General features: G+C 43.8%; 2 protein-coding genes across 2 annotated transcripts in view; one reads left to right on the plus strand and one right to left on the minus strand.

The window, feature by feature from the left end:
- LOC310795141 (ceramide kinase) overlaps window positions 1-8,099 on the plus strand; it is a 12,520-nt gene extending 4,421 nt beyond the window's left edge. The window contains exons 5-13 of the mRNA XM_083657184.1: window positions 548-611; window positions 707-852; window positions 1,610-1,684; window positions 1,860-2,012; window positions 3,005-3,110; window positions 4,519-4,622; window positions 5,340-5,536; window positions 5,631-5,935; window positions 6,949-8,099. Coding sequence (XP_083513310.1) covers window positions 548-611; window positions 707-852; window positions 1,610-1,684; window positions 1,860-2,012; window positions 3,005-3,110; window positions 4,519-4,622; window positions 5,340-5,536; window positions 5,631-5,935; window positions 6,949-7,057 — 1,259 coding nt within the window. The 3' untranslated portion in view covers window positions 7,058-8,099. The remainder of the gene's footprint in view (window positions 1-547; window positions 612-706; window positions 853-1,609; window positions 1,685-1,859; window positions 2,013-3,004; window positions 3,111-4,518; window positions 4,623-5,339; window positions 5,537-5,630; window positions 5,936-6,948) is intronic.
- A 1,366-nt stretch (window positions 8,100-9,465) lies between these two features.
- LOC310795145 (glucose-6-phosphate 1-dehydrogenase-like) lies at window positions 9,466-17,099 on the minus strand (the record flags this gene model as incomplete). Its single annotated transcript, XM_083657188.1, has 12 exons — window positions 9,466-9,583; window positions 10,089-10,181; window positions 10,271-10,347; window positions 11,546-11,781; window positions 11,969-12,155; window positions 12,697-12,790; window positions 12,904-13,029; window positions 13,529-13,687; window positions 14,196-14,413; window positions 14,559-14,667; window positions 14,827-14,864; window positions 16,983-17,099. 12 exons carry the CDS (start codon window positions 17,097-17,099, stop codon window positions 9,496-9,498), a joined length of 1,542 nt encoding a protein of 513 aa, XP_083513314.1. The 3' UTR covers window positions 9,466-9,495.
- Between the last annotated feature and the right edge of the window lie 1,050 nt (window positions 17,100-18,149).

Consider the following 18,149-nt stretch of genomic DNA (forward strand, 5'->3'; position numbering starts at 1 on the left):
GAGTCAAGTTCAAGTCAAGTCCATGTAATTAATGATTAATTACATGGACTTGACTTGGGTTTCAACATGTAGAATACCCAAGCAAGTTAACTCGGAACAAATCAGAAGAGTCCAGTATCAAATTAATAACAGAACGTGAAGGACTTTTTTAATAGCATAAAAACTTGTTAAGAGCCGAATGTGTTTTTATTTCTATAATCAGTTTCAACTTCAATAAATTCAATCGTTGCATACAAATTCAGTAAAAAAAACTTACATTTAATTGTCAGGTAGGACACAGAAGACTTTAGCAACCTTTTCAAGTCATCAAAATATAAGTCCAAGTCCCAAGTCATCAGAACCCAAGTCAAGTCTGAAGTCTTTCTTCACACATCAAGTCAAGTTTCAAGCAATTCAAATTGTGTCTAGACTCTCGAGTCACATGGCAGGTGACATGTGACTCACCACCTCTGATGATCAAACGTGATTAATGAAAGCGATATGCTGCCTACTACACGTACAGTCATTTCCATAATCAGTACTAATCGTTTTGAAATTCATTGTTTAGTAACTGAACGGGCGAACCAGGCGAGGGACCACGTACTGAAGAAAGACCTGACAGGGTTTGACGGGTAAGACATGCCAGCAGCGCGCCCACGCCAGCACTGTTGCGTGAGAGAGCGGGAGGTGATTTCTCAACGGCATCTCCTGTGTTTGTTTACCACAGCGTGGTGTGTGTGGGCGGCGACGGCATGTTCAGCGAAATACTTCACGGTCTGATTGGGCGAACGCAGCAGGAGGCGGGCCTCTCTGAGAACGACCCCACTGTGACTTTGCAGCCCTGTCCGCTTCATATCGGCATCATTCCTGCAGGTGATGAAACTGTTATTAAAGGAACAGCTCACCCTAAAATCCAAAATACATATATTCCCTCTCACCTGTAGTGCTATTTATCCATCTACATTATATTGTTTTGCGTTAGTTGCCTGGGTTTTGGAGATATCGGCCGCAGAGTTTCTGCCTTCTCTCCAACACAATGGAACTGGATGGCACTCGGCTTGTGGTGCTCAAAGTGCCAAAGAAATACATTTGATAAACTCAACAGCAATGTCTCTTTCCAGAAATCATGACCCCATTACTCAAGATAATCCAAAGACCTTGTTATGAGCGGTTTCATGGAGGAACTATTTTCTTTTGACCGAACTACACCCGCTAGCTGCTAGCTAGTTCCTACATGAGACTGCAAAAGAAAATAGTTCCTACATGAAACTGCTCGCAACAAAGTCTGTGCATTATCTTGAGTAACCGGGTCATGATTTCTGGAAAGAGACATTGCTGTTGAGTTTTTCAAATGTATTTTCTTTGGTGCTTCGAGCACCACAAGCCGAGTGCCATCCAGTTCCATTGTAGTGAAGAGAAGGCAGAAACTCTGCGGCCGATATCTCCAAAACTCAGGCAAGTATCCCAAAACAATATAGATGGATAAACAGCACTACAGGTGAGAGGACAAATATGTATTTTGGATTTTAGGGTGAGCTGTCCCTTTAAGCATTCATAAACGGATATAGGTAGAGTTGAAGCTGCGTTTTAGTGACACTGATGTGATATCATTTCACGATTATTTCCACAGGTTCTACAGACTGTGTGTGTTTTGCCACAGTAGGAGTGATTGACCCTATTACGTCAGCTTTGCACATCATCATTGGTGAGAAAGGATGGCATCTTTCCATAAGACCAAAGCACTATTTGACATGATTTTTGCATGATTTTTGACACGAGTTTTGCATGATTTTTGCATGGAATATTCATGGTAGTTGGACATCTTGAAAACCTCTGAGATAATAGTCTATAACACACATTGTCCTCCCATTGTCCTGCAGGAGACTCTCAGCCTCTGGACGCCTGCTCGGTCCATCACCCCTCCGCTCCGGTGCGCTACTCCGTCTCCCTGTTGGGCTACGGCTTCTACGGGGACGTCCTGGCGGAGAGCGAGAAACACCGCTGGATGGGACCTCTCAGATACGACTACTCAGGTGCAGCATGTGGTTCAGCTCAATGAACGTTGAAAAGTAAGAGTCTGCACACTGTATCCAAAATGCTCCCAAAATGGACATCGTGATGAAGACCCACGCGGTGGAAAGGACAATGTTTTTGTGGTGCATAAAAAAAAAAAATGGTTTGCACTCATTACATTACATTATGTCATTTGGCAGACGCTTTTATCCAAAGCGACTTACAATAACACATTTTTGTCAGCAATAGAGCAATCAACTATGCAACACAGTCTATGACAACTACAACTTCTGAAGGAATAGTGGTACAAGTTTAGTTTAGGTCAGTTTAGAAGTTTAGTTTTTAGTTTTTTGTTGTTTTTTTTAAGAGAGAAAGAAGTTAGTTCAAGAAGGGCCCAGATGGAGCCTGAAAAGGTGTGTCTTTAGTCTTTTCCGAAAAATCGGCAGTGATTCGGCCGTCCACTCAAAAATAAGTTGTTTTTCCAAATCTTTTATGGGTTCAAGTCATTATGCATTTTATTATAATTTTTTATAAATGCAGAAGAAACTTTTTTTGCAAACTGAAGATATTTTTATGCATTGAACAAAACAAGAGTGAGTGTGGTGATTCCTTCGACAGACTTGTATTTTTAATCATATATATATATATATATATATATATACCGGTATATATATATATATATATATATAGGCTATATATATTTGAGCACTTTGGCTACAGTGTGCGGTGTACAGTCTTCTCAAGGTTGATCATATCTTTGCTCAGCAGCTGTAGTTAAAACTTTCGGATGTGTGTGTTCTATTGAAGTACGTTATTAGACGAAGACGATATTAGTCTCCATTCAGCTAAAAGTGCAAATTTGTGACTTTTAGTTGCGCGTAACTAATTTCAAGTTATGAAGACATATGAAACATCCGCATGGTCTTTTTTTACCAACTGATATGACAGAACCTCCTCATATGTTTTGTATATTGTGTGTGATTCTAGTTTCTTGCACATGTTCTCCCTCCAGGTGCGATGGTTTACCTGAGCAACCGAAGCTATGCAGGCGTAGTTCAGTACCTTCCAGCAGACCCCCTGCTCTCCAGCCCCAGAGACAACACACGCTGCCTGTCAGGGTAAGACACCAAATACTACGAGGAAGCAACATAGACAGGGGGTGTATACAAAACTAATAAACTAATACTAGTACTATAAACGAATAAAATACATCAGATCGGCAATATGTCATTTTGTAGGCGGCGCCGGCACATGGTCTTGCCCCTTTTAGGGGGGAAACACAAGCCTCTCACCGTTGACTTCAATGTAAAACAGCACCACCAAAAAAAATTATAGAAAAATAACAGAATTAATCTAGATTATTAATGACACGACACCACAACTCGTCTGGCCACAGAATGGACAAGATACATTCGGAAAAAAAAAAAAAAAATCATGTGACCAAGTTGGAAGAAGCCCACGGTAGCGTATAAACCTCTTTAAGTTCTGTTACATTTATTGAAAAAAAATATCTACACGTTGCTGAGAGGATGATTTTTTTTTAAACCTAGCTTGTCACGATCCTTTCAACGCGTGTAACGGGAGAAAGGTCTCCTGGCAGTTGCGTCATATCTCTATGGTTGCATCATCATCAGAGTCCCACACAGACGCGGTTGATATGCATTGTTTGCGAACACTGTAACCGCTACCACCTGGCACAGGGACTCAGGTGTTGGGTTTACCTTAAGGAGGGCAGGAACCATGGAAACACGGGGGGGAACTCGATCGAGAAGAAAGACGATGCCAGGGGCCTCCTGGACCTCTACCTCGCCCTTTGTCTGGGTCAACTACCTCCTCCGGCTGTCAGCGGCTGGGCTATGATGCACACATGACCTGATGCCAAGGTCAAGTGGCTTGTTATAGAACGTTAAGGTGACCATATTTCTGAAATGAAAATCGGGGACTTTTCCAGTTTAGGCAGTCAATATACAGTAGGCCTATCATTAAAATATCCAATATAATTATATGAAATAAAAAAAGTGACAATTCCGGTTTTATGTATTTTGTGACCATGAAACTGTTGTAGCTACTGTAATCAACTATGGTGCAAGCCGACTGATACCAAGACCTTGAGGAGCATTAGAATAATTCATGCTGTGATTTGCTACGAAAAACTTTAGACATTTGGAGATTTCTGTAAGATTAGATTTTCTTGGTGATTGAGTGGCGAGCACTTCTGTTCTGGAAATTGCTCAGAAACCCCCTTATTGTCAATATACCTTGGAAGACCATACAGCCCCTGAATGGCCTATAGGTCTCTAGTTTGTGGTTGTAAAGTTGTATGATATACAAGCATCTTCACTAAAAGACAGTAATGTCGGCTGTCGATGAGCAGTAGAAAATCGGGGACATTTTCGGGGACAGCTCCAGCCGGAGACAGGTGACCAAAAACGGGGACTGTCCCTGAAAATCGGGGGCGTCCGGTCACATTATATAACGTCCAAGTAGAGTGAAACATCCTTGTGTTGCATGTGTGTGTGTGTTTAGGTGCAGTGTGTGCTCCAGAAGCACAGAACGACTTTTCCCCCACTCTGCAGACTCCGGCTCGCTGTCCAGCTCCCACTTCAGCCAGTTCAGTCGTGACTCAGAAGGTAAGTGGACTGTGACATGCACATTTTGTGAGTCGGATCAGAACCCTACCCCTGAACCCACCCACGCCCCCTAGTACCCACCTCTTGAACCCCGACTCTCACTATGACATGCCTATCCCGTAACCTTGCAAGCAAGCTGGATTCTCTCGCGAGATCTAAAATCCCACGAGAACAAACAATACCGCCCCCCCATCTGGCAATGTCAGGTTACCTATCCCTAGGTAGGGCCCCTTTTCCTTAGCCCCGCCCACTTTCATGACCACGTCCCCTCCCACATACATCTAGCCATTCCCCCATCCACCCCTCGAGCCGCGACTCCCTACGCTCCTCCTATCCCTAGCTACAGTACAGCCCCTTTTCCCTATAGCCTCCTTTCTGACCACGCCCCCACTCACATCCTCCTAGCCACTAGCCACGCCCTCTACCCTCTACGCTCCTCCTATCCCTAGCTACAGTACAGCCCCTTTTCCCTATAGCCTCCTTTCTGACCACGCCCCCACTCACATCCTCCTAGCCACTAGCCACGCCCTCTACCCTCTACGCTCCTCCTATCCCTAGCTACAGTACAGCCCCTTTTCCCTATAGCCTCCTTTCTGACCACGCCCCCACTCACATCCTCCTAGCCACTAGCCACGCCCTCTACCCTCTACGACCTTCCTATCCCTAGCTACGACCCCTTTTTCTTATGCATCATCCTCTCTCTCCCCTTCTCTCCAGGTGAGTGGGTGAGTGTGGAGGGCAGGTTCAGGTGTGTGTCCCTCACCTGTATGTCCAGCTCGTGTCCCAAAAGTCCTCTGGGCCTTTCTCCCTCTGCTCACCTGGCTGACGGGACGGGGGACCTCATCCTGGTATGGGACACCCACCCCCTAGGCTTCCTCAAGTTCCTCCACAGGCACACCAGCACACAGGACCAGGTGAGGTGCGGGGGGGACTTTTCTTATCAAAAGAGGGCTCGAAAGTATCGATAATGTTGCGTGACTCACCCTCATCCCTTCCACATTATCGTAGTTTGACCTGCCCTTTGTGGAGGTCCACCGCGTCAAGGCCGTGCGTTTCTCCCTCCCGGCCGGCGAAGAGGAGGAGGAAGGGGACGAGGAGAAAGGAGGTGTAGATGAAGAAGAGGGAGCCTACGGGCAGGACGCCGAGACCAAGAGCGCGAGCGGATCCCAGCAGCACCTGGCAGGGCGAGGGATGACGGACGACAAGAAGGGGATGAACCCCTTCGTGTGCGGTCTGTGCTGCAGCGAGGCGCCGCCCGTCTCCGTGTGGAACTGTGATGGAGAGATTCTGCCTTTCACTGAGATCCTCTCCAGGTGAGGGATTGCTTAAAGACGACTAATGTAAAAGACGACCCCACGAAACCGCATCTTTACTTCCTTGATTTGATGCATTTTTTTATTATTTTATTTATTTATTATATTTTATTTTATTTTGATTGAAGGGGAGCAGAGGGATGGGACTGTTCAAAACTGTCATGGTTTTATTGGTTAGAAGAAATTTATATTTCCGACTTCTAGTGCAGAATTCTCACCTCAAGGACCCGCAATTTTGTACACATTAGGGCCACGGACGCCCCATTTGATGACATTTTGAATTTATTTTGTATATTTTCATTGTTAGATATACTTTTGTCCAGAATTAACAGTCTGTATTGTAGAGTGATACCTATGATCAAGAGTCTTTCTTCTACATTCTTTTCCTGTAAATGAAATAATTTATAATAATGAAATAATGATAATGAAATCAAGTTGAACAATTCATACATTTTCTGGGGCTCCCTGGTGGATCCCCGGACCCCGCGTAGAGAAACACTGCTCTACACTCATCCGCCATTTATTTTCCCATAGACATTTCGTAAAACGCTTGTAAAAATATTTTTACTTGTTCAAACCAAACAGTTCAGATATATTTAGAAACAGGAGATCTCGCGTAACATTACATGTCAGACCAAAACGTGAAAAAAAAAGCGGATTTAAAGAAAATATTTTTTCAATGTAGTTTTTTGAAGTTTTGGTCTGAGTGAAATGTTCTATGGTCTCTCCCCATTCTAAATATAGCTGAATCATTTGGCTTGACCAAGTAAAACTATTTTTATAAGCATTTTACTAAATGTCTATGGGGAAAATAAAATGCGGATAAAATTCTCTGGTACAGTGCTGAAGCAGGAAGTAGGCGCTCACTTTGCCTCTCTATTGGCACCCAGGAAAAGACCAACACACATGCATGCACATGTGACAAAGGTCATATATTTCAAAGCCTGTGTTCTCAGCAGTGTTCACTATGTCTATACCCCTCCCCTCCCCTCCCCTCCCCTCCCCTCCCTCAGGGTCCATGGTCAGGTGGTGCGTCTGTACGCCCGGGGGATGGAGGACGGAGCTGCTCTCCAGAGCTGCAGAGACGGAAAGTGTGACCGGAGTTGCGTCCTACCCAACTAATGGAGAATACCAAACATAAGCTCAGGCTACTTAAGAGAAAACTGATGAGGGGAGTGGGAGTTAAGGGAAAGCAAATGCATGAATGTGTCAACACAGGAACCAAACGATAAGGATATACTGCAGTCTGCCTTGACCAAAGAGTTCCTCATATTTCAGGCACTTTTATAGCTTTTAGCATTCATGTAAAACAGGACTATTTATTCTTCAATGTGTGTTTGATATTTGATATTTGCTCCAAGACATTTTGGATGAACCCCCCCTTCCCCGCCCCCACTTGTTAAATAACCATTTACTTATATTTTCCTTACACATAATTTAAGCAAAATAGTTGCTTTCTAACTTGTATGCGTTGTCTTTGCTTCTATAAATTTAACTTGAACGTAAGTCAATTAAAACATGGCATATACTGAACCATAATTATATACATGTTCCTTTTTAGTCAATCAAAACATGGCATATACTGAACCATAATTATATACATACACATGTATATACAGGTACATGTATTTCTTTTTACCTTTTTCAATATTGTATTTTCTTTTGATGTACATCTGTTACTTCAGTGCTCAGTCAGTGTACTTTGCATAACATCTTGAAAAAATAACGTAAAAAAGAAAAAAACATGGCATATGCCAACAGAGACTAAAAAGCTGTTAAAAGCATATTTTTTTTACAATAAAAAAATACAGACTCCGATTTATTGTTGTGATTGTCATGTTGTTGTCATAGCAACAACATGCCTTCTTAAAAGGTTCTCAAATATCTGGGAGCCGTTTTTGGTCTACTTTGACGAGGTTAAGAATGATAAGGGACTGAGGTTGGGGGTGATGGATGGCTCGCCCGGCTGGTATCCCATGATGGACCCCTTAGGCGGGATCCCAGGTACACGATATCTCTTATGCGGCACCATGTTGTATTGTTGACTGTCAATGATGTATGTATGTTTTTTTCCTTTCTTTTCCTGTGTCTGAGCCTGTTTGTCTTGTTCGTATATTGTTCTATAAAAACATTGAAAATAAAATATATATTAAAAAACAACATGCCTTCTAACATAAGCGACCTTGCAGTGGGAACAAGTTTTTCTGGTGTGACTTAAGTTTTATTATCTTATGCAGTCGCAGCTATTATCCAAGCCGCATACCACACCACACCAGGTAACCCATGTATTACACCAAGGGAAATGTCATGACATGGCTATTATTAACATTGTGCACAAATAACAGAAAATAATGTTAAAAACGAAATAAATTGCAACACGTTTGACCCGTTGTACCTCCCTTGGTCCTCTGAGGTCTGGCAGGTTGACTGAGTATTCTTGTTATTTGTGTATTTGTGTGTGTGTGTGTGTATGTATGTACAGTATGTGTGTGTGGTGTGTGTGTGTGTGTGTGTGTGTGTGTGTGTGTGTGTGTGGTTGGAAGGCGTCCAGCTAGGCCCTGTACCTGGTAGAGACAGACACACAGGTAATAGGAAACGACATCAGTCAGCACAGCAGCAGGCAGTTGAACAGGAAGTGCAGGGTGACGAGCTGGTATGCCCCCAGGCGAGGTGACAAGCAAAATGCGGTCATAGTGCAAAATCCTATTCATGCATTGTGAGGGATTACCTATTAGTGTGCCAAGCTGCTTTTGTTAAATCCAACGTGACTCCCTTAAAGACTAACTGGTATGAACAGCCACCTAAAAGTGCTTAAATACTCAAAAAATATCGGACAAAAATAATGTATGTAGACTAGAGCGCACCATATCAGTGAATTGTTAATTTATTTAGACATTTCAAATGTACAGATGAACAATTTTATATAAATCAATCCGCGTAAATTATTTTTTACTTCCACATTCATTCTTCACATTTTTTATTAGGGGAAAAAAAAATAAGAAGACAAAAAACAAACAGTGGTCTTTTTGTCTCCCCATGCACCGGAAATCAAACCGTGGTACAGCAGTGAAGCATTGCGGTGAACTTTATTCAGTGTAAACATGCCCACTCCAGTGTGTATATGTGCACAACATGCCCACTCCAGTGTGTATATGTGCACAACATGCCCACTCCAGTGTGTATATGTGCACAACATGCCCACTCAAGTGTGTATTATGTGCACAACATGGTGTATATGTGCACAACATGCCCACTCCAGTGGGTATATGTGCACAACATGCCCACTCAAGTGTGTATTATGTGCACAACATGGTGTATATGTGCACAACATGCCCACTCCAGTGTGTATATGTGCACAACATGCCCACTCAAGTGTGTATTATGTGCACAACATGGTGTATATGTGCACAACATGCCCACTCCAGTGTGTATATGTGCACAACATGCCCACTCAAGTGTGTATTATGTGCACAACATGGTGTATATGTGCACAACATGCCCACTCAAGTGTGTATTATGTGCACAACTTGCCCACTCCAGTGTGTTAGTATATGTGCACATCACATGTGGGGCTTCACCCACTTGTACGTTCCCTCATAGCGGAATCCAGCCCTCTTCACAAGCTCGTCTGCTTCGTTTGGACCACGACTGACAGCAGCAGAACAGGAAGAGAACAGGAGGAAACACTGTTAGGCAATAGAGAGCCAAAGTGGAACGTCACTTCCTGCTTCAGCACTGTGACCAGAGATTTTCATCCGCCATTTATTTTCCCATAGACATTTCGTAAAATGCTTATAAAAATATCTTTACTTGGTCAAACCAAACGGTTCAGATATATTTAGAAACAGGAGAGATCGCATAACATTTCACTCGGACCAAAACGTAAAAAAAAAAAGCGGGTTTAAAGAAAATATTTTTTCGATGTTTTTTCAAGTTTTGGTTCGAGTGAAATGTTCTATGGTCTCTCCCGATTCCATAAGCATTTTACGAAATGTCTATGGGAAAATAAATGGCAGAAGAAAATCTCTGGTGCAGTGCTGAAGCAGGAAGTGACGTTCACTTTGCCTCTCTATAGGGACAATTTGATAAGCATCATGTATTCATTCTCTATCAACTCCTTTATTGTGTCTCAAAGGACCACATAACCAATTACCTTCCATATGTGTAGGGGATAGGACAAGTCTTCTCCCCCTCTATGTGGTGCAGGAGCGGGGTGAGGATCCTCCAGGCCTCCCGCAACTCATCACTGGGAGGAGAAGAAACTCCGGTGAAAAGATGGCAATATGACAAAATGCATTGTGAACGAAGGATTATAGTGAAGGATAACACACCAACCTGCGGACAAAGTGCATCTGACTCCCACAGAAGACGTCCAGTATGAGCCTCTCATACGCGTCTGGGAGCTTCACGTTCTGGGGGATGAGAAGACATCAGCCACGCTGTTAATTCAGTCCTGCCACTTTTCTGTGCGATTGTTGCGATAAAAATTGTTCGATTTTGCAGCGGCTTCCCAAAGATTGCAAAATGCAATTTGCGAAGTTTTATGTGATTTCTTTGCTGTAAAATTGCAGGAACTGGCAAAAATTTCAAGTTGAGGGGGAAAAAAATTCGATTTTTCTTAAAGGGATAGTTCTGTTTGTTTGAAGTTGGGTCCTATGAGGTACTCTCATACAGTCAGTGTACTGGGTAAAGCACTCTGGACGCATCGTGCACCGAGATAGGAGAACTGCACTCCAGCTGCAACAGGCACAGAGAGCTGTCTGCTGAGTGTGAAGGGGGCCATGAGCAAAAACGTAAAAAACAACAGAAAGAATACATAAAGTGCTTCCATACTGCTCACCTGGCATAATGCAAGTCTCCACAAGCCCTGAGATGCTAAGTTGACTTGAAAATATGTAGTTTACACCCGTTTTCAGCTAAAATCGTCACTATAGCAAGGTTGTACCCTAGTTGTTGTAATTTCAGCTGCTAGCTCCAGTGACGATTTCAGCTAAAAACAGGGTGTACATGACATCTTTTCAAGTCAACTTGGCATCTCAGGGCTTGTGGAGACTTGGATTATGCCAGGTGAGCAGTATGGAAGCATTTAATGTATTTTTTTACGTTTTTGCTCATGGCCCCATTCACACTCAGCAGACAGCTCTCTGTGCCTGTTGCAGCTGGAGTGCAGTTCTCCTTTCGCTGTGCACGATGTGTCCAGAGTGCTTTACCCAGTGCACTGACTGTATGAGAGTACCTCATAGGACCCAACTTCAAACAAACAGAACTATCCCTTTAACTGCTACCTAATGGAAACTTTTCTCAAACATTGCAATGCAATTTGTGAACTTAGTTTTGTTCCTTTTTACGGTAAAATTGCAGGAACTGGAAAAAACTGCAAGTTGAGGAACCTGTGAAGTTTGGTTCTTCTTTTGCAAATTGTGCAAGTGGAACCTGTTTTCCTGTTTTCGCTGAGAAACCCATCTTTTATCCAAAGCGATTAGTGAACAAACTGCTCCACCTCCTGAGCTACAGCCGCCCATATAAATATGATCTTAAGACCGAATCCAAGACCTAAATGACTTGTTAAGATGGACATTCTCTCCAGGTGTGGTGGTGAGTCTGCCCTACCTTGTATCTGCTCCTGTAGGTGAGGTCCAGCTCCGTCTCCTCCGGGCTGAAGTAAGCCCCCGGCCTTTTGGTCATCATCTTCAGGTAGATGGCCTCGTCCGGCTGCACGCGCACCACCAGCTCGTTCCTCTGGCAGCGCTCGCCGAAGATGTCCCCCGGCACGTCGGTGAACTGCAGACGCACCTCGGCCTTGCGCTCGTTCAGAGCCTTGCCACAGCGCAGGATGAAAGGCACTCCTGATTATAGTGGAGATGGCAGGATGACAAACATGGAAAGAAGCATGAGAGAAAGAAGAAAAACATACAAAGTACAGCATACAGACGGGAAAAGTTAGAATATTATAATAATATATAATATATAATAATAATATATAATATCACGAAAGAGAAAAGAAAGATAAAAAAAAAAGACATTTTGCCTCACCATCCCACCTCTCGTTCCGGACATAGAGCACTGCGGTGGCGAACGTTGGGGTGCAGGAGCCTTGGGGTACGGTGGGGTCGTCTAGGTAACCTATCTTGGAGTGCCCCTCGCCCTCCGGATCCCCCACATACTGACCGAGCACCACGTCAGACATGGGAACAGGAGCGATACACTTCAACACCTTCACCTACAGCGCATAGCAAAACACAACAGGACAACAATGGCATGGGTGCTCTACCAAAAAATGCTCTTGCCCTTTAGTCTAGAGTAGACCAGGCATTCCCAACCTGTGGGCCGGCGCCCACTGGTGGGCCGCAAAGGTATTGCAAGTGGGCTGCCAAATCATTTGCAAAACATTGCCATTTTTGTGATTTTTTCTTTTTTTTATTATTATGCATGAGAATGCATCTTTCCATTGTTTAATGATACCATTATTTAATTTGTAATCAAGTATTTGTTAATTAGCCTATTGCAGACAGCCCCTCACTTTTAGTTTCAGATTTTTGTGTGGTGCTGTTGGACAGCTCCTTTTGTCGTTATTAAAATAGAAAGTGCTTTGAGAATGCATTATTTAACCTCCGTACTGTTTACGGTCATAATGTGGGCCACAAACATTTTTGAGATGTTCAAGTGGACAATGAGTCGGGAAAAATTGGGAACCGCTGGTCTAGACATGAAATATGCAAAAAATGGCCTAGTGTTTTCTACTGTCCTGTCATCCGTCTTACCTTCTCGTCCCTCACGTCATCTGAGCTGGTGGAAGCAGGTTTCTCCATGGCAACCAAACAGAGCATCTGGAGGAGATGGTTCTGCATGACATCACTGCATTTAGCGAGAAAGAAAGCAAATCAAAGCAAGTAAACATGACTACTTTAAACAAGATCATTTCATCCATCGATTCCTCATTGAGCCGGCTTAACGGAGCGCTCTCTCACCGAATGATGCCAAAGTCATCAAAGTAGCCTCCGCGCCCCTGAGTCCCGAAAGGCTCCTTGAAGGTGAGGACCACACAGGCCACGCTGTTCCTGTTCCATATAGGACCAAAGATGCGATTTCCAAACCTGTCAGGGAGAGAGAACACACAACCAACAACATCAAACCATTCAATGCCAGCAACATGTAGAAAGCAGGAGCAGAATGAGGAGGGGGGGTACTCTTCCTTCCTTGGAGATTTGATCTATGACATAACTTTGGGGTCTACACCGGTGATACAGCGCTCGTCGCGGTCAGGTGAAAACCCCATATTTCAAAAAATCTCCAAACTTTTCAGGAATCAAACAGCCTTGTTTTAGCTTATTTTGACTGAATCCCGTTCATTTTCTTTTGGGTTTCACAAGGTCAAGAGGTTGGATAAGCTTCTAAATTCAAGAGGTTGGATAATCTTCTAAGTTCAAGAGGTTGGATAATCTTCTAAACCATCTTAAAGAGCTTAATCCTTCAATTGAAGTAAAAAAAAACATGAAAATCACCAACATTGGAGTTACATGGTTTTCACACGACAACAGCAGCAATATTCATATATGGAGCTAGTTACTTGTGAGACTAAAACGAATCCCGTACCTGAGCACCATGAGGTTCTGGACCATCTCCTTGCCCAGGTAGTGGTCTATGCGGTAGATCTGGTCCTCTGTGAACAGGGAGGACAGGTGGGCGGACAGCTCCTGTGAGCTCTGCAGGTCGCGGCCAAACGGCTTCTCGACAATCACTCTGTTCCAGCCTCTGTTATAAAAACCACATGGCTGATTGGAATCACAATCAAACAGCAAATACAGTAAGTCTTATGTTTGTATAGAGAGCCAAAGTGAACGTCACTTCCTGCTTCAGCACTGTACCAGAGATTTTCATCCACCATTTATTCCGCCATAGACATTTCGTAAAATGCTTATAGAAATAGTTTTACTTGGTCAAACCAAACGGTTCAGATATATTTAGAATCGGGAGAGACCATAGAACATTTCACTCGGACCAAAACTTTAAAAAAATATTTTCTTTAAACCCGCATTTCTTTACCTTTGAAATGTTATGCGGTCTCTCCTGTTCCTAAATATATCTGAACCGTTTGGTTTGAACAAGTAAAACTATTTTTATAAGCATTTTACGAAATGTCTATGGGAAAATAAATTGCGGATGAAAATCTCTGGTACAGTGCTGAAGCAGGAAGTGACGTTTCACTTTGGCTCTCTATAAGGTGAACTTGATATTAGTCTGATGTGTGAGCGACACTGACTTGGAGGTCGTGCAATGGGCTCTGATGTTTGTGCTGACGTGGTGGTAGACGCTGGGCGGCAGAGCCAAGTAGAAGAGCCGGTTGGCGTCAGCCCCACCGGGCAGAGACGACAGGTGGGCATTGAGCTTGGAGAAGCAGCTCCCCTCGTCATACCTGCCGCTCAGGTAGGAGTTCCTACTGAAGAAGGCGGAGAAGCTCTCACCCTCCTCATCAGTAACCTGAGAGAAAGCCCCAAGAAACCCATGTAAAGACTGTATGTATGACCAAACAGTCAAACAAATATCATCATCATAATCAATTAATCCCCACTATGGGCTCTGTATCTACTCAGGAACTCTGAAGGAACATTCTTCGGTGTGCTACCTTCATATGAGGCAGACATGCTGTCTTGATGTCCTCTATGGTCAGGTTAGAGCGGGCAAAGCCCACAATGTAGGTCTCCTCTGGGAGCAGGCCATCTCTGAACAACCACCTAGAGAAGAGACGGAGGCAGGCAGTCAAAAGCACTGATGCAGAACACCGGGTTCAAAGGTCAAACCCCCTAGATATCCTGGTCAAACAAAACATGATGAAAATACAACTTTAAAGCAGTTGTGAATCACTGTGTTGTAAGAAGACGTCGGTTACTCACCATAATGTGGGGTAGATCTTCTTTGTCGCAAGATCTCCCTGGATGAATAATAAGAAAAGTCAAAAGCAGATGTGCTTAGCAACCCCTGCTGGTAATCACTGTGACATCACTGTGACATCACTGTGACTGTCACGCCACCTAGGAACAGAGTCCAAAGAGTGAGTACACTTTAAAAACGAGAGGTAACAGATGCAGGGTGAAGGGAGGCCATGTATCGACTATTGAGCATTGATTGAGTAATGTGAGATAAAACAGCACCCAGACTAACAAAGATAAAACAGCACCCAGACTCATAGGCGCCGATTTATGTTTCTGCCAGTGGGTGCCTGGCAGAAACACAAGCCACAAACAACCCCCCCCCCCTTGTGATCACTGTTCAGATCTAATTAGATCTAATTATTCAGTCGCCTTTTCTCACTCACCTCCATGTCACCTCTCCCTGCACAGCTGCCCTGAGTTTAGGCCCTCTGATTACACAATAATTTTGTGCCCAGACAGACCAAACCAGTTTAGCCTTTAGTTTAGACAGTTTATCCAACTTGTTCTCACTCCCATATATCTAATAATATATATCATCATCCTGTCCTCTTTGAACACTGCAATCTGGGCTTGCTAAACCCTGCTCATCTGCTATTAATTTATGCCTTTACCTTTGCTACTAGGACATCCAAGCAAGTTCTGACAGAGAGCAATGCCATTGGAGCATTGGACAAACACATTTGCATATTTCCCCATGCCTTGTTCCTTGTTCCTTACAAACTTTCCTTACAAACTTTTGACATGGAAGTAAACAAATTAAATAAGTGATGGGTGGAAATAATCATTAGCCTATTCTTAGAATGCAGTTTTGGAACATTCAATAAAGACATAAAAAATAGACTGGACACCCTAATTGATACAGAAATGGTATGAGAGTGGTATATACTGTATACCCCTCACACCAATATCCGTTTCAGTGTAGAATGGTTAGTTCCTTGCTCTGCTGCTCTGCTCTCCCCTAGGAGCACCGGGAGCAGGGGATTTGTCCTTCTCAATGTATATTGCAGACACACCCGCTGCGCTCTCTCGCTCAGCAGCATTCTCTCTCTCGCTCAGCAGCATTATCTCTTGCTCAGCAGCATTCTCTCTCTCGCTCCCCCCATTTCCCAGCATTCTCTCTCGCTTCCCCCCATTTCCCCATCTCCCGTGGGTGCTCGGCTCCTTCCGTGGGTGCTCGGGCCCTGGGGCACCCACGGTTTCGGCGCCCATGCCCAGACTAACAAAGATAAAACAGCATCCAGACTAACAAAGAACTTTAGGGGTGTTGAAAGGACTCTGGAACAACCTCTTTTACCAGGAACTAAATTAGTGTAGGGCTGCAACTTATTTTCATAATCGATTAATCTGTCGATTATTTTCTCGATTAATCGATTAGTTGTTTGGTCTATAAAATGTCAGAAAATGGTTTCCCCAAAGCCCACGATGACGCCCTCAAATGTCTTGTTTTGTCCACAACTCAAAAGATAATATCAGTTTACTGTCATACAGGAGTAAAGAAACCAGAAAATATTCACATTTAAAATTGCACTCAAAACGATTAAATCGATGATCAAAATAGTTGTCAATTAATTTTCTGTCGATCGACTAAATCGATGAATTGTTGCAGCTCTAGTGGTAGTAGTAGCTTATAAAAAAATAACCAGTTTGTTTTGGGCTTATGGCCAAGCACAATCTGACAGAAAGTTTAGCTGCCACCAAATCATCCCTTTCTCTCAGCACTTCACAATGGGAAAAGTCGATGCAGCACATTTCGTCCGAACATGTGCTAACATCGCCCCCCTCTCTCACCCTCGATTGTGACACTGAAACATTCCCCACGGAATAGTTTCCCTGTGAGGCCTTGTGTAAACTGTGCCGAGCCCCCCCGTCCCCCCCCCCCAGTCTTTTTGATCAATGTTTTGAAGTCTAAGAAGTGATCTCCTGAGCAGGCCAAATAAAATAAACAAGAGTTTCCATAATAAAACAAAGTTTTTACATATTGATTTTGCTGTTTTTTTTTTTAGTAAGGACTCGTTATCTGGAAATCTGGTGGTTATTACACAGTTCTAATATAAAACATAAAAATAAACCCAGGGAACATGTCAAGGTCTACATAAGAGGAGTACGTTTTTACTCACAGACGCTCCAAGGATGATGAAGATGTGTGTGTCAGTATGACTGGACGGCCCGTCTCCATACAGGTCCCTCCTGAGCTGTCCGAACACCTCGGAGCGAGTCAGAGGCTCCGTGCTCATGGTCGTCTGGTTTCAAACTCTGTCCCTAGACAAACAGTCTCTGCCTATGACCTATGACCCTATGACACACACACGGCATGTACACATTTCAACATCATTGCCTTGCAGAAAACACACAGTGTTATCTGCTGCCACCTATTGTTGCAAAGGAATAATGTCTCGTGCTGACTTACCCCTTTTCACCGTCTGTGATACTTACCAGTATTGTCTCCTGCAGTCCAGGAGATCTGGTGCTCTTCTGTCCCTGCAGTCCAGGAGGTCTGGTGCTCTTCTGTCCCTGCAGTCCAGGAGGTCTGGTGCTCTTCTGTCCCTGCAGTCCAGGAGATCTGGTGCTCTTCTGTCCCTGCAGTCCAGGAGATCTGGTGCTCTTCTGTCCCTGCAGTCCAGGAGGTCTGGTGCTCTTCTGTCCCTGCAGTCCAGGAGGTCTGGTGCATGGGACAATTCCACACAAGAAATCACACCTGCCTATTCCATCAGATCAGGTTGGGCAGCTTGGGGAGGATCCTGCCTGTTCACTCCACCTCACAGCTCCCAGGCCTTTTCACTTGGAGGAATGTTGGAGGAGTAAACCACTCCTTGGATAAACATTGTGTAGCAAAATATTAACTAGTGCCTTTGAGAAACTCTCATGGATTATTATTGTGTCAAAGGGTTTCTTATCAGTACATGACCTCCGGCGTGTCCATTATCTCAGGGTTATTAAGTGGCTGACGCACGTATACGATTTCACGCAGGCAACTGGATGTCAAGCTGGCTTAAATCTGATTTGCATGGCTGTTAATGTTTTGAATATTCTGCTGGTAGTTGGTAAACTAGCAATCCTGCATGCTCCTTTTTTCTAGGGTGGAGACTGGAGATGATGCGCCACATGTTATGGGATTTATGACATCACTGATGATGTCACTGACGATGCCATACATCAAAATAGACATGAGTGACATCACTGATGATGTCAGAATGGGTAGAGAGAGTTATGACATCACTGATGATGTCCCCATGAAAACAATTGATTTATTATGACGTCACAAAATTGTGAATAACAGACACCGC

Source organism: Poromitra crassiceps (genome assembly GCF_964638095.1).
Source record: "Poromitra crassiceps genome assembly, chromosome: 20".
NCBI lineage: Eukaryota > Metazoa > Chordata > Actinopteri > Beryciformes > Melamphaidae > Poromitra > Poromitra crassiceps.